This window comes from Heloderma suspectum, chromosome 2, assembly GCF_057233095.1.
Source record: "Heloderma suspectum isolate Gila_16-S chromosome 2, 16-S_ref, whole genome shotgun sequence".
In the NCBI taxonomy this organism is placed as follows: Eukaryota; Metazoa; Chordata; class Lepidosauria; order Squamata; family Helodermatidae; genus Heloderma; species Heloderma suspectum.
Genome location: NC_139459.1, coordinates 27,787,640 through 27,807,635, shown reverse-complemented (window position 1 = coordinate 27,807,635; position 19,996 = coordinate 27,787,640). Strand labels below are relative to the sequence as shown.

Genomic DNA, 19,996 nt, shown 5'->3' with positions numbered 1-19,996 from the left:
CAAGAGGGAGAAAGATCCCCTCAGCATCCTGCTCAGGCCAGGCAAGCACGCAAGACCAACCCCCTACTCCGGGTCGGTCATTTACGCTACCATTAGCTAAGAAGCTAACTAAAAAGGCAAGATCTTCAAAACAGGTGAACTTACCTCCTGCTGAGAGTAAAAGAAAGCAAAATAAATATTCTGTAAAACATGATCGGGACTAACAGGGGCCTTCAGGTCCGATGCCAACAGTGTCACCATCATGACCTCAGTCCCAATCTCCTGTGCTGGTTATTCTTCCTTGGGACTGCCCATCACTGATACCAAAGACTATACCAACAATCCCACTTATACTGGCGTTGCCGACTGTTCAGCTTCCACTGACTTTGGAACTGGACACCCACCCAATCGCTTCAACTTCTGAGGGTGAAATAAGAGACATATCTCCAGTCATATCTCCAGCCCCAAGGCCATACAGCTCACTGTGGCAACAGATGGGATGGGAGCATAGACGGGGTCACTGGACTTGATGTTTTCAGGGTCTTTAGCACGGGGCTACCCACCTTGCTATGATCAGCCTCGAGATTGATCCCCACAAGGTTAGGATCGACGCCCAGACTGGGATTTCCATGATGCCATCCACATTATTGGGAGCTGGAATGAGCTGAAGTCTATCTGCAGCACCCATACTAGTGTCAGTGGGGTGATGTGAAGGAAAGTCGCTACTGTCATTGCCCTACTGCGACAGTATCAAGGCCACCCAATACTGAGGGCACTTACTTAGCCCCACCTCCAGTTAACCTGGATCCACACATTTCTCAGATGTCTCTTATGCTGCCAGCAAAAACTCCTTCTCAGCAGGTTGCCTCCTCGTCCTAGGGACCTGTCTGAGCAGACCTGTGTGCAGTTTCCTGTTACCTATCCAGCACCAGCTGAAGCAGTGACAGAAACCCTCCCCACAACTCAACCTTGGCCAGAGGAGTCTCTACTTTCTGGTACAAAGGTTTATCTTTCTGAATCGACTTCCCCTTCTTCTTGTCCACTCTCTATTTCATCACCTGATGCAACTGTGGCATCACAAGATGTTATTTCCCCATCAGAGGACCTTGGTCAATTTGCAGACCAAATTCTGAGGATTGCGCAGTCACTGTGCTTAGCAAATCAACAGGTGGTGCCGGCAGTGCAAGATCCTATCTTGGATGCTGTCAGCACAGACTTGGCTCAGCCCGTATCAATTCCTATTGCCTGAGTTATTGGAAGTGATAAAACAGTTCTGGAAAACTCCTTCTACCATGCAGGCCACATCAAAATGTCTTGAGCGCATGTATAAGGTACAGGAGGCAGATGTAGAATTTCTTCTCCTGCACCCAGCTCCTAACTCTATTGTAGTGGAAGCTGCCAAAGAAAATCCCACAGGCAACACTCTTCACCAGTAGATAAAGAGGGGTTCTGGCTTGATTTACTAGGCAGATGTGTTCTACTCTTCAGCAGCTTTAGGGCTTAAAGTCACGAATTATCAAGCGACCATGTCAGGATACCAGCTCCTGTTGTGGGATAAAGTTGGCAAGCTGTCTGTCCATCTCACTGACGATAAGAAAGAACTTGCCTGTGTCTTTCAGAATGAAGCATTGAAACTATTGAGACAACAGATTCATACTGCATGGTTGACTGCGAGGCGACAGTGTTGGTGGGGTTGACATGCCTGGTTAAGATCCGTGGGGCTTTCACAGGAGGCAAGGGCCAGGATTAAAGGACCTTCCCTTCAGTGGTCTGGGCCTCTTCAATGCCAAGACTGATGAAGCCCTAGATTCATTACAGAAAGCACACAGTATGGCCCATCGTATGGGTTTTATACAGCAACAGCAGCCTTGACAGAGATGTTGGTACCAACCAGCACCAAGCCAATACCAGCCCCAACAATCAGTTCCTTTTCAACACTCTTGGCAAAGACAGGGCACTTGCAGACAGTATACGGTGTCCAAGTTCAGGGGCTCTCACCGCGAAAGTGATGGTGGCAGCAAGCAGCGGCTTTGACTTTTCCTTCCTTCTTCTTTGCCCCTCTGCTCATCCTCCCATCTTTGGTGCTATCCTGTCTTCTTTCCTCCCTGCCTGGACAGAAATCATGTTGGACTCCTAGGTTCTCTCGATTATTCAAACAGGCTACAGGATAGAGTTTGATGCCCTTCCATCTGTTGGTACCATGAGGGTTACCACTCCATCGCCCATTTTACAGCAAGAAATTCTTAGACACTACTAGAGAAGGGGGAGTGATGGACACTGTAAAGGACTACCCCTCTTCTTGCAGTGCTTCGCATCTTGGGTAGTAAGAACCATAAGATTGGCTTATGAGTTGGCTAGACTTGAGTTGTCAGGTCCGATCCCTGGTCAGTCTACCCAAGCGATGACTGTGTCTTGCTTTCAAGAGAAGTACGGCACTTCCAGACCTATCCTGGGCTGTTACTTGGTCTACACCATTGACCTTCATTCGGCACCATCACCTAGACATCAGAACTAGAGCCGATTGCTCCTTCAGACATGCGGTATTGTCATCAATACTTACCTAGGACACTGACCCATGTCCAGTAAGTCAGCTTGTTACTCACCCATATGTGTGATGCAGAGACCACAAAGAAGGAGGACAGGTTGCTTACCTGTAACTATAGTTCTTCAAGTGGTCATCTGTACCTTTACACAACCCATCCATTGTCCCGTCTTTGGTGTCATTGTCAATTTTGAATTTTAGTACCAAAGGATGTTTTCCCTTCGGTTCCGAGGCTGCAGTGTCAGTCTCAAGGAACTGAAGGAATAGGTGGGAAACTGCTGGGACATATGCAGTGGATAGTGAGGGAGGGTTCCCACCAGAATGTGTCAGCTATAGAAGTTTTCCGAATTGAGGCTCCATGCAGTTGCAGAGCCCATATATGTGAATGCACAGATGACAACTCAAAGAACTGCAGTTACAGGGAAGCAACCTGTCTTTGCCTGTTGTGCTAGTGATCATTCCTCCTAGCACAGCAGCGGTATTGGATACTGCCCATTGTGACCTACCTCACAGGTTTATTGATAGGAATGAGCAGGCATCCTCCTCCTCTTCCTATTCTTTACTCTCCCCACTGCCTGCCTCCCCACTATTCTGAGCTTCAAAGGGCCCTTCCTTAAAGTGAGGCATTCTGGGTGAGGTGGCTCAAGCTATGAAGATTGCCTCTCCTGCCATGGCACAGGCAGTCTTCATAACCACCTCACCCAGAATGCCTTTCTTTAAGGAAGGACCCCTTGAAGCATGCCATTTGGGCCTTGCTGGCTCTCCAGAGAGCCCTCCCAATCAATCTCTCACTCTAGAAGAATCCTCAGAGCGAGAGATTGGGGGCTGTCTGGGCAGCATGGACGGGGGAGTGGCCGGCATGGAGGAGGATCTGCCACCACCTTCAGGGGGTTGTTTTAGTCCTCCCAAAATTTGGCGCCCAAGGCAGCCACCCTGTCCCCCCCACCACCACCAAAGAAACGGGCCCTGGGCAGGGGGACATAAAGAAAAGTCTTGGGTGACAAATGTAGCAATCAGGCAAGCTTAGGTGGGAGAAGGCAGATGAACAAGGGTACTGCAGATGTTCTTATGTTTTCTCCTTAAATGCAATTACCAACAGCTGTTGAGATATTTTTTCTGCTTTTGATGTGAATAGTAATTATATGATCCTCCATTTTAGATCCAGAGACAGTTATTTCTTCAGCAGGATTACATTACTTAGCTTCTGTAAGAAAAAGGACTGCTGATCTCCAAGATGCTAGCACAAATACAGATACTGGTAAAATACCTGCAAGAAATTGTTATGCTGTTGTTGTTTTTAAGCTTTTGAAACTATTTTTTCCAGCTAAGATAATTTACTTTAGAATATCTCCTGAGAGCACAATGCTATGTCTACTCAGAACTGACTTCTGGACTGACTTCTGGAAAATTTGGCAGCCTAGGAGTTGTAGAAGAAATGACAATAAGAACATTTTTGCTATATTAAATTTTGAATTTGAAATCTGTTCTATTCAGGCCAAATCCACCAATCTTTCCCCAGGAACAACTCTCCTTTAATAAGCTAATAGAATATTTTGTCTTCTATTGATTTATCTTGATTTTATTTTTTCTGATTTTTTTCTTATCAAGTTCTTAAATCACATCAAGATATACAAACTGTCTCAGAAGAAAGAGAGTATGAACCTGGCAAAAATCAACCAGTCACGTCTGCATCTGCAACAGGTATGCTTTCTGTTTGTGTATGTTAATGTACATACTGTGTTTTTTTAAATCTGTACACACTCGATTGGATCCAGAGCTCTGTGAGCGGAATTCAACTCAGGGAACCACCCACTCCACAGAAGGAAGAAGTTATTTTTTAAAATTATTCCAACTCCCCCTCTAACCCCCACATCCCCTCTCCCCCAAACATCTCGGGAGGGTTGTAGGGATCACCAAAATTGGAAGTGCTGAAGGGGGAATCAGTGAAAATTGCCGCCTCTGCCCTCCCTCTTCCATGAGCAGAAGTTATTGCTGGACTGCTAGGCTTTCTGCAAAGGATCCCTTCTGTTCATGGAAGGGACTACTCTGGACTCAAGCCTACATCTTTACATTTAATCTTTACATTATCTCTAATTTATATTAAACTTTAAATCATTCAGTTATTCTCTTAAGGCCAAATTATTTCATCTTTCCCACAGGAATAATTCTCCTTTAATATGTGATAGAATGTTGATCCATCTTGCCCTTCTGTTAATCAATGTTTATTTTATTTATTTTTCTTATCTAGTTCTTAAATCACATCCAGATATGCAAAATATCACGGATTAAATAGTTTCAGAATATAGTAAAAACTAACCAGTCACCTCTGCTTTTGCATCTGTAACAGGTGTGCTTCCTGTCAATCTATTTGTGTGAATTTGTTCTCACTTTTTTTTTAATGTACATTGTATCTTCCTTCAGGAAAGTCTTAACTTATTTCACCGTTCTTAAAATCTAAAGAGAGATTTTATGTATAAAATGGCTATAGTATTGCACAGGGGAGTAATGTCTTTACCCTGTCAATATGTGTTTAAAGCTCATGTTGATCTTGACTAATTGTCACAGCTAACCACATTTTTGTAGACTACATTTTTCACTTACATACTCCTCTTTCATGGACATTCATTTTTCAAAGATACACTGAGAAGTTCATATTTAGCTTTTGCCCTTCCTTGAGCATGTCATTGATCTCAGAAAAAAAAACTTATGAGCAAAGTTTATTTTTGTATTTCAAATGTTATCATTAAGAAGAAATTAACTCCCCACCACACAACTTATTTCATTATGATGCTTGATTGGCTCAGCATTGGGAGAGGAAGGGTTAACTTCCTCCCCACATTCCATTTTCTCAGGCTATATCCCCCCTCCAAAACTGCTGTTTGCCCAGATGGGGAAGGGGTTAAACCCCCCTCCCCCAGTGCTGCTGCTACAAACAGAATCAGAATCCACTCATGGTTGCTGTTAATGCAAGAAGAAGGAAAAGAAAGAAACATCGTAAGAGATTCTGTAATGCATCTCCTGCATCTTGTGTAGTGTGGCCCCTAGAAACATAGTTCAAGTTTTTCTGGGGTATATATACAGCTGACCCTGAATTTTCTGTCAGGAGTGAATTGCATGAAAAGACTAGATATTTTAGGGTGCTGAGTTCTTGATTATTCTTTTCTATATATAGTGTAGTGGTTAAGTGCAACTAGAAATCTTTTGATTCTAATCTCAGCTCAACTATAATCATATGAGTAGTCTTAGACAGGTCACTATTTTTCAGCACCATTGTGTTAACTTATCATGTGGAAGTGATAAATACTAGCCTACCATACAAAGATTTGTGAGATCATGTAGGGAGCACATTGGGCATTTCTGATTGCATAAGTATTATGTAATTCTGTACTTTTGTTGAATTTCATGTTATTGTTTTGTTGCCAGTCTGCTTACGCTACCAGATCAGATGCCCAGTTTGAGATTACATTGAATTTTAAGCTTGCCTTTTTAAAGAATAACGGACTAGGAGCATGTTGTGATGTAAATGTAATAAAGACTGTTTAGCACTTGTAGAATGCAGAGTGTCATCAAAGTTATTAGTTACCCCTCAAGCAGTAGATCATTATATAAATGTAATTACAGAATAATACATTCTGGATAGCCAACAAAGCCCACAATTTAGTGGCTCTTGTGTATGTACAAAGGCATTAGTGTACACCATGTGTGCAAGGTATTGCCTGTTCTTTTCTGCAGGAACCTGCAGTTTAGGAATCTCCATATATGCACAAAGACCTTTTAGGGCACAATCATATACACGTTTAGACAGGGAAAAGGCCTAGGATTGTGCCCTTAACCAAAGAAAATAAGAAGTCCTAACCTCTGCAGAGTTCTCCATGCACACTGGAGCCTTTATAAAGCTTTATCAGGGCTGGGCAACTTTGAGAGGACTGGGGGCCATTTTTGACACACACAAACACCTCACGGTGCCTAATAAATAAATAAGGCATCCGTAGTGGCTATAGGGTCAAAATTAGCTCATTTGAAAGTTAATTTTGACCCTTTTGGTGCTCTGTAGCCACTACATCTGCCATTTAAAAAAAAATGAATTTCGATAAATTGGGGGAGCACATGTTGCCCACCCCTGCCTTAGATCTTGAGTAAAATGTCTTAATTGCATTTTTAAGCATTGCTGTATTCTTACCAGTGCTATTGTTATTGTTTCTAGATAGGGTTTCTAGCATCCCAGGGTATTTACTGCCCATGGTGACTTTGACCATTTTCTTCTCTTCTCACAGAACCTTTGCCTTCAAGTGTTCCTCAGACATTGCCACCAGATCTGTACCTGAACCTCAGATTCCCTACTGAAGCAGCAGAGAAGCCTAGGCCATCCTCATTATCTGATACGTCATCTGATTTGGTCAGTAATGAGAAATATTTGCCAATAATGCAACAGTTAGAATGTATCTGTGTCTATCTCATTAATAGTTCAGCTACAGGGAGAGAGGTTCAGTTCTACAACTTATTTGTAAAAATCCTGAATACTTTAATATTGCTTCCTCTCCATAATACAGTGCTTTTTGATATGGTTTAGACTGGAAGGAAATATATCAATGTGATTGATATTGAAAATGGTGATCTTCTGAAAAATTTGCCTGATATATCTGAGTCTGCTGCAAAACACATTACCACACAACCTGTGAAGACTGAATTCCCAACTTCTGCAAAACTGCATCACATGGCAGCATCTGTTACTAATGCAATTCCACCGGAAGAATTCAAGAGTGAAGGTGAACATCTTCAATTTCTTGTAGTTACCTTTAAAATGCATTCCTTTTAATAGCATTTACTGTTCACCCTGAGAAAGGTGTACCCCTTCCAATCCTCTTTCTGTTCTTGCCAGAAAACTGTATATTTCATTGTTGTATGCCACTTTATTAGCATTTGGTGAGAAAGCAACTGAGAAACTTTATAAATAAATAAATAAACCTTGTAGTCATGTACAGTACTGACTTTTGGAAGCTCAAAATGATAGCATAGGTCAATCCTTAACATTTTTTTTTAAATTTAAAGTAGATATTCTTCAAACTGAATCACTGCGAGTGCCACCAGAGATTGTAGAGACAGAAACTGCTGGTGATCACCTAACCTTGAACTTCCTGCATGAAGATTTCAGCACTAATTTCTCCACAGAATTGTTAGCTAGAAAAATTAGCAGACAGCAGTTTTCTGCCAAACTACAGGAAATGGATAGACAGCTATTGAACCTACAGAACGTGGCAGAAAGAATGGAGAAAGAATTTAGCGATACTAAACTGGTAAATTTAAGCTTTATATACTTTCTTCTGCTCAGAGCTTTCTTTTCTCTCCTGTGACAAATAGGATGAAAATTTAAATTTATCAATGATATATGTACTTTCTAATATAAATCACATTTTTTAAAACATGGAATACATTTGTCAGTTACAACAATGTAATGTATAAAAATAGTGATATTATGGATTATCACTTATATTACAAGGGAACAATCATACTAAAAAAACACACTGGAATCTGCAGTGTCCCCAGTGTTGAAAGCATAGATCCATGCTTTCAAGTATCTGGGCTTCCTTGTGCATTATCCCCAACACAAAAACCTCTGCAGATGTGAGCAAAAATTAGTAATGAAAGGTTAATTTTTATTTACTCCGGTTGCTGATGTTTATGTTAGTTTTCACTATGTTTAGTCTTTTGAACCCCAATACCTTGGATGTGTAGTGTTTCATTTTTGTATTGATGCGAGAAGGTCTCCAGGCTGGGTTTTACTCCTACTAGCTCAAGGTGCAGGGATAAAGTTACTTAATTTTTAATACTTTTGCCTCTCCAGAGGAATCCTCTTCTAATTCCTTCCCTGCCAAGCTCAGAAACCAGACATGATTTTCTCTCTCACCTAAAGAAAAAACACACTTCTACTTGGTCTGTTTTTTCCTTGTATTCTTTTCCCTCTTACTTTACTCTTCTCTGCATCTTGTTTGTTTTCTTATATTTATGCCCCCCCCACCAATCCTATATCTTTCTTCTCCTCCTCCCCGACTTCAGTTCCAGCGGCTCCATCAGAGAAATATCTGGCTTTAAGGGACTCCGAGCTTTCCTTCAGTCATGCCTACAAATTGGACTTAAACCAAACACACTAAGACATCAGCCCTATTATTGATACCTTCAAAATCAGAATCCAAAGCACTAGGCTTACATCCTCATCTCTAGAGATGGCTCTGTGGACGCTCCCTAATAAGCCCTCCAACAGTTCACAGAAAAGCAGAGATCACGTGACAAGAGTGCTTTAGGCTTGGTACCCTGTGGCTCCACACACAATTCTTCCTTCCATTTCACCCATGTCCGTCCTTTCTTTGCTCTTTTCAATTTAAGATGATTGAATTTATCAATTCTAGCTCCCTTGTTCTTAATTCTTCCTTTATCCTTAATCCTTCACTCCTTGGTCCTTTTCACCGTACTCCATTCTCAGCCTGCTTTTGTAAAAAACTGTTCTCTGCCTTACACCTTCCTTTGCTTCCCTTCCCCCCACCCCCAGTTTGGCATGGCCCCAGTGAGGAAGCTATCCAAGACTGCAAACCAAAAGGCAACAGCGTGTCTGAGTGGTTAAGAACAAACAGCGCACCTCGCAGACTGCTCTCAGCACCAGCCCATTCGCAGTACACTCACACTCCTTCAGAATTCCCTTGGGAGCCTGCAAATTCAGGCCTTGGCCACTATCAGGGCCTGCCAGAACCCACCAATACTGGCCACAGCTACCATCAGGGTGCCTGAGGCAGCGATTCAGAGCATGGCATGCACTCTGCCCCAGAGCTTGACCAGCCCTGCAATTCCTCAAGATCTGTTGTTCAGTCAACCCATGTTGACTACAGCTGCTGTAGGGGACATCTCTAAGGGTCAGGTGAGGTGTCCTCTAGGTAGATAGAAGTATCAAGAATTAGCTTAACTTGAGCTAGAAGCAGGAGTAAAGTCCAGCTTAGAGACTTCCACACCTCTGCAAGGAATTATTTGTGTTCTGGTACCATGGTTGCACACATCAGCAAAAAGCAGCTACAGGTTAATGTTGTGTGGAAGGATATACTTTCGTGTGTTACTGTGGCTGTTTCTGATGGTATGTACATGCTTGGTTAGTATAAGACTTCTAGGAGAACACACAGATTTTTCTGTGTTAGGAGCACCTGAGTTATTAATTTAAAAGCATTAGATTTAGTCATTAAAATGGAAAAAGTTTCTGAGAGAGAGAAAAAACAATGCTCTTTAAGGCAATCATTTTGTGCATACATTCATTACATATTTATTGCTGTTGGAAGTGCCTGTGTTAAAATCAGTGTTAAAAGTCTTACTTCTTTTTTCAGCTAGTGGAAACAGTAGAGGATGTAGGTGTGATAGCTGATCCAGGAGAAGATGGCCTTTTACTCTTTGCACCAGGTGTTAAGGTTTCCAAAGAAGGTGGGTCTTTTGGGCTCCCCTGGTGGAACTATGGGAAGTGGAGCGTAATAGTCACCAGCATGAGAGAAAGGGTCATGGGCTAGAGGTGAAAATGGGCTAGTTTGCACGACATGGCTGGCTCGTGCTGGGTTTGCTTGCTGATCCCCAGCAGTTAATATGGCTTCTCATCTCAAGGTTGAACACCTGTTTGTATTGTGTGTTTTTCGCAATGAACTTATACTCATTTGCTTTCAATTATTCTTCTGTTGAAACAGAACGTTATTCAACACGTGTGATTGTAGAGAATTTTACAGAGGAAGAAGAGAGCTTAGAAACTGAATCTTATCAAACCAGTTACACTGCTTTGCAGACACCCTCTATTTCTCCTTCAACATCTGCTGCTAATCTTCCCAGGGTTAAAAAGCCATCTTCTGGTACGATCCTCTAATTGTTCTTGTGTTTTACTTTGATTCTGCAATTGTGCTGTCTGTTGTTTCTAGTAATCATTATTTGCTATACTGCATGGTAGCCATGTTTTCATAAGAGCCAGTTTAAAACTCTTAACTTTAACCTGTGTGTGATAATTCTGCTTCTGTAGGACTTCTAAGTTTACAGCTCCATGTACTTATAGTTGAGAAAAGTTAAACTGGAATGAACCAGTGTGGTATACTGGATCGAGTGATGAGGTAGCAGAGACAGCTAGGCTGAAATCCCCACTTAACCTCCTTGAGCTCCTTTGAGGAAGTGTGAGATATAAATGTAATAATAAATTAATACCAAATCTGCAGCTAATTATTCATGCAGCTAGTCCTACTGACTCTAATAGTATACAACTTCACAACTCTAATCAGTTCCAGTGAGCACCCACAATATCCTTCTAGTTTCCCCCTTCAGAATATCTGTAGAGATTCTATATTATGGGTTGTATCCATTGTTAATCTAACTTAAGTCGTCATCTTTTTAATGGGTCTACCCTAAGTAGAATTAACATTGATACAACCTTATGTATAATTACAGCTATTTTAACTATGCCAGTTCAATTTGTTGATTTGTCATTAAAACAGTTTCCCCTGGCAGCATTGTGGGCTTGATGCTTAATTACAAGCCTAGTTCCCTAGGCTGGCTGTTTATGGTCTCCTGTGGTAGCCCAGAATGGCAAATTGTTCCTTCCTATTCTGTTACCTATGCTCTGCAATGTACATGCACTGGATTGGATTCAGGATATGTCTTCCACCAGAGGAAGGGACCTTCTGCAAAAGGAAGGGCTTTGCTCACAGAAAGGCCCTCTGCCTGATTTGGGGGGATTCCCCCCTCTGCCTGCCACAGCTCACCCCATTCAACAGAGCCTCCTGATGTTCTGTGTAGAATTTTCGGGGGGGCGGGGGAGTAGAGGGGCTGGGAAATCCACTTCAACCAGCTCAGTTGCTCACACTTAATCTGGTTCCAACCTTCTGTCTTTAGAAAATAAAATAAAATGGCCAGAATATTGATCATAGTTTCCCCTCCATAATCCCACACACCCTACCTCATCTTATTACATTGCCACAGAAAGGTTTGGTGTGACAGTGCTGCGCATAAGATGGCACTTGTGCTCTTCATGTTGGATGGTTGAGGTCTTGCACTAGCGCATAACATGAGTGTCTGATAGTTTACACTAGGGCTTTGCAGGGACCCCCTGATCCGACTCTCCCGCCACCGCCTTCTCCGTTGTGCCACCTTTGCCACTGTCACCATCGCCGCTGCCGCGCACTGCTGCTGTCTTTGCCGCCATCTTCACCGTCTCCTGAGGCCTGGGCGCATGGTGACTCTCCTTCCAGGGAGTCGCCATTTTTAAAATGGCAACCTCCAGGAAGTTCCAGGAAGTTGCCATTTTAAAAATGGCGACTCCCTGCAAGAAGAGTCGCCATGCGTCCAGGCCTCAGGAGATGTGGCGGCAGAGGTGTGGCAGCAGAGGCGCTACAGCAGCGAGGAGAAGGCAGCTCAGATAAGGACCTGGAAGCGCTGGGGGGCGGCTGGGCCAGGGGCCAAAGTGCACTGAGTCCCCAACCTGCTTCAGGCCGCTTCGTGCCCCCTCTGCTTCGCCTCGGAAGGGGCACAGAGTGGCCCAAAGCAGCCCGCTTCAACGCGGGGTTCGGGCCTTGAGCTGAAGCAGTGCACAGCCCTGGTTTACACCTTGTTGCCATCACCAAGGTGAATAGGATTGGTCCATTCATCCTCAAATTACAGATCATGACTTTTTAAATTCTGTGGATGCCATTTAACATAAAAGTAGTAGCAACCCATTCACCATTTATTTCAGAGCATTATCACATAAGAAAAGACATGCTATTACTTTTGAATGAGTGATTTTTGCCATAGTTCTCACTAACTAAAGCTGATAGTTGTCCTGAGTAATGTAGCACTATCTAATATGGAATTAGTAACTACTTTTGAAAGCCCTAATGCAGCCTTCCCAACCTGGTGCCCTCCAGATATTTTGGACTTCAACTTCCATCAGCCCCAACTAGCATGGCCAAAGGTTAGGAATGCTGTGAATTGTCATCCAAAACATCTGGAGGGCACCAGGTTGGGGAAGGCTGCAATAATGGATCCTTACAGCCTCTCATATTGGTCACAGCTTAATATTATACATATATTTCCTACAATGTATTTTAGTGATAAGTTATTTCTTTTGTAGATACTAATTTTAGAATAGAAGAACTGGATGAGAGGTATGTATCAGAAAATATTTCATTAAAGTTGTATTGAAATTGGGAGAGTCATATTGGGGAACTGGACATGCACACACATCTTTTCCCTCCTTCTCATGCATGTGCACTGTTGCTGTGCACCTTGTTCATAAGGACATGCAACTTGCACATCTGTAATGACCAACGTGGGTCAAGGGGGTTATTTAACCTGAGATGTAGTACACATGCAGTGGACTTATGCACTATGTTTGAACGAAATAGGAAATGTCTACTGCTCAAAAATAAACATGAACTTTTTACAGATGGTTTTTTCAAAAACACATGCATGGACATTGAATACAAAGGAGAAAACTGACTTGATAAGTGTACCCACCTCCTAGCACATGGGTCAGTATAAAAGTTATATAATAGGTCTATCTTAGAAGACAGGAAAAGATAAGGATAGAGGAAATTAGCATTTACCAAATAAGGAAGGAAGGGTGGTGCTGTGAAAATGGGAAAGCAGGGGATTGGGAGGCTATATGACCAAGAAGCTTGAGTGCTGATGAAAATGGTGGGCCACAGGAGTGGAAAAAGATAGATTTAGGAGGAAAGGAGAAGAAATAGAGCCAAATTGGACTGGCTACAATTACCTGACTTCACTTTGGCAACTAACCACTCGTTTGGTTGCCAAAAATTAGAAAAATGCTGTGAGCACAGACTACCCGTGGTTTTCTCAGCTTAGTTCCAGATTACAAAAATGGGGTAAGAGCCTCACACCAATCTGACCTTGTTGACAATGGACTGCACCACATTGTCCATAAGCATCCAAAACAAAGGTGTCTGGTGAGCAAGGATGGAGAGACTGAACAGAAGCTAAGCTGTTATTGAGGACCCTTAATGCCTCCACAATTTTGGTTAAAAATAGATTTAGATGGAGCACCTTGCCAAAGGTGCTTCTCCTTAGTTTCCAATTAAATTCAGGAAGTTAGCATTCACTCAACACTTTTTGTTAGCTACTTCCCAGTGCTTTGTGCTTCCTACGGGACCACTTCCACACTTTGGACTCAGAACTAAACACTCCCACGTAGGTCACAGCCAGGCACCAGAATGGTTGTATAGAGCTGGCAGGTTGTGCTGTGTTATACATAGAACCCTCCGTTGGACTTGGTGGGGTGCTTTACCAGGAGACAAAGTTTTCTCTCTAGGTATGTGGTACTAAGGTATCTGTCTGGGGTAAACAGAGAAGGAGAATAGGGGACTCTCTGGAAACGTGGGATAGGGTTAGGGTCATCACGCATATAATTTATTGTCTGGTTTGACACCTTAGTTTGCCTTAGAAGTTATTTTTCCTGTTTGTAGTAATACAATTGCTTTTCCTAGTTTTTCAAAAGATTGCCTGCAGATCACTGGCTTGAGTGGTGTTTCTGACATCATTACTGATCTTATAGTTGAGGGTGGCATTTCTGCTTCAGAACTGGGCCTCACAGATACACAGGCTAAAAAGATCTCCAGGTAATGTTACATTTACACTTTTACTTAAATGAAGGGTGCTTTAAGACAGAGGGCTCCTACTGCTAGCAGTCCAAAGATGCTGTGCAGCTGTTTGGTCTCTTCATCCTTAACGGATGTTCTGTGGAAAGAACAAAGAAAGAAGAAGCAGTGGGAAAACAGGAGGGTTACAAGTGGAAGATATTGTTGTCTGGACCTCCCTGTAAAATTTCATGAATGAAGTAGGGCAGTTGCATGATAAAAGCCTCATTTGGCAGCAGCCTGAGTTATAGAGCCTCGTGACAGCAGTTAATAGTGTTACACACCAATGATGAAAGAAGCTTAGATATATATGGGTGTATGCACTCATACTTGTCCCTAAATTTTATATATTGGGACACCAGTCTAGCTCTATTGTGCCTAATACCTGGTGGCTCTGGATGGGGAAGCTCATCCCATGGCATCAGAAGGCAAACAGTTCAACAATGCATCCACGTCACTTATATGCACAAGAAGCTGCTTCCGCATGTGGATTTCCATTGGCAGATCAGAGTAATTATAGTTAACTAGGCAACTAACATAGGTAACTAAAAATATAAGTGGTAGCCATAAGGCCTAAATTGTGTTTCTTTAATCCCGTGGCCATTATTGCTGTGCTGCCATTCTGATTCTCTTTATTACATTGTCCTTACTAATTATCCTGCAGTGGAGGAGGCTATCCTTATATGGGTTGCTCCTCCCACTTGCTGCAATAGGCAGGGACATGCAAATTAACTAAACTGCCTTCTCACATGGGAGAGCCACCTACTTCCAGTTTCTCGTTTCCTGCCTCAGCTCCGAGCAGGTTGCTGGAGTAGCTCCTCCAGCACTCCAGCCCTTTATAGCTACAGTTTGCCTAACCTTTTTCTTCTTTCTTCTTCTCTGTCCCTATTTACCTCTCCCTTAGTTTCCAAAACAAAAACTTTTCCCCCTCTTTTTAGAGTTAGAAGCTTTTCTAATTACAGTGGTGACCAGGCCTGCGCCTGCAAGATTTCACCTTGGAGATATCCAGCCCATAATGTTGGGGGACTCCTTTCTGGAACCTAAAGAAAGGGCCACAGGGGCTCCGGGAGCAAGTCTGTTCAACCAGATAAGACACCTCCCAGCACCATCCAGCTACAGGCTGAAGCAAAGCCTGGCCTCCTCAGCGCAGGTGGGCCTAGTAGGAGCAAGGTGGGCCTAGCATGGTATCGTATCCCAACCCTGCCTGGGGACTGGGAACGATCCAAGGAGGACTCAGAACTGGTAAGTCCCAAGGGGGCTGTATCCCAGCAAACTGCCTCCAATTCACCCCCACCACCAGTCATCAACATCCAAGTCCTTTTCTGCTGAAGGATCCAGCAGGTCATTGCAAGGGAGGGAAACTGTCTGGATATCTCCCGTAGCAAGTCAGAGCTTGGGGTAAGTCCTCTGGACTTCTTTCAGAGCCAACTGGGTGCAAGCTTTGGAGAGATAACAGGGACTAGGGGAGGGAATAATCTTTTCTCCTCCCTCTTCCCCCCAGTCAGGCATTGAGGTTGTCCCTATGCTGGTGCCCTGCCACCATTTACATTCCCATCTTTTCAGTACAGCTGCCATTTTGGGCAGACCACATTGAACAAACAGGCCGATTCCCTCCCTCCACACGTCTCCGAGGCCAGCCTATTCTGCAAAGGGCAGCAAACACAAGTCCACTGAGGGTGGGGATCCTTCTCCTTTACCATACATCCTGCCTTCAGATCATTGGATTCAGAGGCAGCTATTTCTACATTCCTGTCTGAGGGAGAACAGGGAGGCCTTTTCAGCAGAGGAGGTCCCTACTGAAAGCCCAGCCTCTCACAGGCCTTGTCAGACTGAGGATTCCCTAGTCTTATTAAATAATGCCGCTAACACCCTGGATGTGAATTTTGAGGGTTGAGGACAGGAAAAGAAGCAGAATTCTGAAATTCCGGAAGGGTTGGCAGATGTTTTTTCCTAACCACACTTCTTCCCCTCTGTTGTTCCCCAGCACCTTTATGGAACGATAAAGGAAGAATGGGTTAAACCAGGCTCATCCAGACTAAATAGCTCCTTTACAAAAACATTTTATAATTTGCCAAAAAAGGGTGATGAACAAATGACAGGTGGCCTGGTGGCTGCCCCTGTGGCTGCCCCAGTTTTGGGCGCAATACATTCAAAGCATGGGGACAATACCCCAAAGAACCCAGAGGACTGAAAGGGAGAACTGGGCCTCTGTGAGGCTCATGAGGCTGCCCTGAGGGCTTCATTCACAGAATTGATTATGGCTAGAGCCTCCTATCTCTGGGTGAAGGACATTCTTAAAGATTTTACAGGGAATAATATCAAGCTCCACCAGGGAGTTAATAAACTGCTGAAGTAATAGCCTTCATGGCCAATGCCAGTTTGGATATTGGCCAGTTCACTGCCAGAGCCCAAGTCAGTCAGACACCAAATATGGCTTAAAAAATTGGAATGTTTCTGTGTGTTCAAATCCAGTTTGATCTTGGGTCCCTTTGGGGGTGATAAGCTCTTGGAAAACTCTTGGAAAACATCCTTGTAGAAAAAAAGGGAAAGAAAGAAGCCATGCCCTCTACCTCTAAGAAAGAGAAGTGTAAGCCCTTTTGTGTGTGTGTCTTCTTTTAATTCCTTTTGTCCAAGCTATAGATCCTGAGACAGGAGAGGGTCCAGGTCCACTTGGGCCAGATGGGGATCCATACTCAGACAACAGTAGAGCTAGGGGTGTTGACCACCACCACCCCAGTACAGCGCCTAAGGGACAGCAATAAGCATGACCATCCAGCTCCCCCAGTAGGAGGGAGATTTCAGACTTTTTATCATCAATGGAAAGTCTTCACCTGAGGTTAATGGGTGCTATGCACAATCAGGGAGGGCTATACATATTTTATTTTCTTCAACTGGCTCACAAGTTTTTCATCTCCTTCCCAAGGTCCAGGAAATGGAAGAACCACTTAGTCCTGCAGGCCATATCTCACCTCATTAATGTCAAGAGGGATCAAGCCAGTGCCATCATTGGAAAGACTGCTACTCAGTATTTTTCATTGTCCCCCCCAAAAGATCAGAGACTGGAGGATACTATTTTACCTGAAATGGGTGGATTAAAAAGAAATCCAGAATGTTTTAGTTGGAGACACTTGTACTATTCTTGAATGTCTCCATACAGGAGATATTCTGGCATCTCTGGATCTCACATAAGTGTACTTGCATGTCCTGATTCACCCAGCTCACAGACAATATTGTGGTTTGCCTATCAGGGAAATATTATCAATGCAGAGTCCTCCCGTTTGGTCTCTCCTCTGCCCCCAGGGTAGTATTGGTAGTACCCCTGAGAAGGCAGCAGATTCACCCCAATAGCATTCTAATCAAGTCTCCTTCACTCCAATAGGGAATTCTAGATGTCCACAGGACGTTAGCATGACTTCAGTCATGTGTTTTCCTGGTGAATGTCAGGAAAAGTCAGTTTTGCCTTTCTAGGGAACTGCAGCACCTTGAGTTGGTACTGAATACTCAATCAGGTATAGTTCTGTCTTCTGCTGGAGAGATCAAAAATGCTCCAGGCCATGATAAGACTGATCCTTCAGAATCCCACCCCAGACCTGATGGCCTAACACAATTGTAGGGGTTCTGATCGCTACCATAGATGTGTCCCATGGCCAGAAAAAGCTCCAGGCCTCTTTGGTGGCTTATCCTCCTTTTCCCAGAAGGATATAGCTGTCAGAGACACGGACCAAGGCAATTATCTCTGGAAGTCCTTGACTCGGTGATTCTCCCCATCAATCCTCAGGGGGCAGTCCCTTAGAGAGAGCCCCTCAGTCCAAAGTACAATAGATGCCAGCCTTCGAGGTTGGGGGCCCCACTGCAGATCCACCATGGCCCAGTGCAGATGGAGCCCAGAGGAAGCATTGCACAGTATCAATCCATCTGGCTCTCCTTACCTTCAGCCACCTGATCCAGTACAAGGTAGTGCTTGTATGAACAGACAACATGATGGCCAGGCGCATGTGAAGTGCTAGGGAGGGACCAGATTGTGCTTCCTCATGGCCGAGGCAGACCGCCTCCTGCAGTGGGCAGAGTCAAACCTCGTATCCCTATCAACCAAGTACATTCAAGAGGATTTAAACTCCTTTGCAGACTGGCTGAGCTGACTGGATGTTCACTGGACAGAATGGAACTTTAACTCGGTGGTCTTTCATGCAGTAGTTCAACATTTCAGTTGACTAGTTGTGGACTTGTTCGCATGTCTGCCTACAGACTTCCTGTACACCTTTTAGTCCAACCTCCAGGATAGCTCAACCCTTGTGCAGAATCCAGCCAGAGCATGTGCTACATGATACTGGCTGAGAAGGGCCTGCTACTTGGACCTTTTACAGCTGTTAGTAGCATCGGCAATTACCAACAGCTCCAGACCTTCTCTGTCAAAAAAAAAAAAAAAATCCATCCTGACCCCAGCTGGTTTACAATTCCATGCTTGGTATGTGAAAGATTAGTACTAGAATGCACCAGTTACAACTCCAAAGACAAGTTAGTCTCTTCTTGTTTTCCTGCAGAGAATCCACAAATATGACATTGAGATCTTGTAGAGAGCTTTTTGCAGGAGGTGCAGGAGAAAAGGGGAGGATCCAATTAAGGATGACATCAGAGTGGCCCTGGCATTTCTACAAAATGGGTTGGATCAGGGTCTCGGCCCAATAATCTCAAGAGGTGGTTCATGGCATTATCCTGTGTGTTACCTGAGTCTTCCCATAGATCCCTGGCAGTGCACCCCCATATAAAATGTTTTCTAGGGGGTGTTTCTTTACTAAAGCCACCACCTATCCACAGGTACCCTACTTGGGATCTGCACAAAGTTCTCAAAGCTCTTACCAAGCCCTCTTTCTAGTCTCTACGAAGGGTCTTGCTGACCTTTCTTTACTGGAAGGTTCTTTTTTCCCATAGCCATCATGTCGGCCTTCAGGGTATTGGCTAGAAAGGAATTATGCTTTTTCCAGCAGGATGCAGTTACACTTCACTTGGATCTGACTTTCATTCCAAATAATAATAAAATAACTCCATCTTCCACAGTTCTGCTGTCCTTTTGTCCTAGGCTGAGTTGGCTCCTACAAAGAGAATGGCACATGTTGGACATAAAACATGCAGTTAACATCGATCTCAAAAGGACTAAAGACTTTTGTGGCTTTGACTCTCTTTCTGTTTCATTTCAGCCTTCCGCTATGGGCAAGAAGGTCTCTAAGTCAACGTTACCATGGTGGATTAAAACCTGCATTTTCCTCTGTGTTGCACTTCTGATTCTGCTTGGCCTGGGGGGCAGGGGGGAATCTCCGCTCACTTTGTAGGAGCGTAGCCACCCCTGCTGCCTTCGGGACCAATGCCCCCCTCATTGTCATTCACGGCTTGGGCTTCTGTGTCTTCCATTGTGAGACATTACAAGTCAAACATCTTTGCTTTGGCCAAGGCATCTTTCACCTGGAGGTTGCTTCAGCAGATGGTTACAGTTTCGTTATCAGGATTAGCAGCGACTTACCCTCCCAGTTTGGGGCACCGCTGTTAGGCTTCTCATATAAGGATATCCTCCTCCATTGCAGGAAAAAGGAACGTTGGTACTTACCATGACACGTTCATTTTCTGCAGTGGATGGAGAACATCCTGCCCACACAGCAGTAATCTGTTGCTTCCTGGGGGAGGGAGGGTTTCCTCAATCACTTCTTCTTCTGAAGGTATTGTTCAATGTTTTTACTAATAAAGTTACTGGATATTTGAGGCTGAAACATCTTCCAAACTGGAAGTAGGTTGCTCTCCCACATGAGAAGCAATTCAGTTAATTTGCATGTTCCTGCCTGTTGGAGCA

General features: G+C 43.8%; 1 protein-coding gene across 16 annotated transcripts in view; it reads left to right on the top strand.

Moving 5' to 3' along the window:
- The window catches only part of CPLANE1 (ciliogenesis and planar polarity effector complex subunit 1), a 112,138-nt gene that overhangs the window by 70,029 nt on the left and 22,113 nt on the right, over positions 1-19,996 (top strand). For 11 of the 16 annotated variants that reach the window (XM_084833070.1, XM_084833072.1, XM_084833067.1 and 8 more), the window contains 9 exons: positions 3,681-3,779; positions 4,130-4,222; positions 6,796-6,917; positions 7,092-7,287; positions 7,571-7,815; positions 9,883-9,976; positions 10,231-10,389; positions 12,633-12,666; positions 14,008-14,139. In XM_084833070.1, coding sequence (XP_084689196.1) covers positions 3,681-3,779; positions 4,130-4,222; positions 6,796-6,917; positions 7,092-7,287; positions 7,571-7,815; positions 9,883-9,976; positions 10,231-10,389; positions 12,633-12,666; positions 14,008-14,139 — 1,174 coding nt within the window. Of the gene's footprint in view, positions 1-3,680; positions 3,780-4,129; positions 4,223-6,795; positions 6,918-7,071; positions 7,288-7,570; positions 7,816-9,882; positions 9,977-10,230; positions 10,390-12,632; positions 12,667-14,007; positions 14,140-19,996 lie in introns of all 16 variants that reach the window. The other 5 variants (XR_014787574.1, XR_014787575.1, XM_084833068.1 and 2 more) reach the window with 5 other exon arrangements.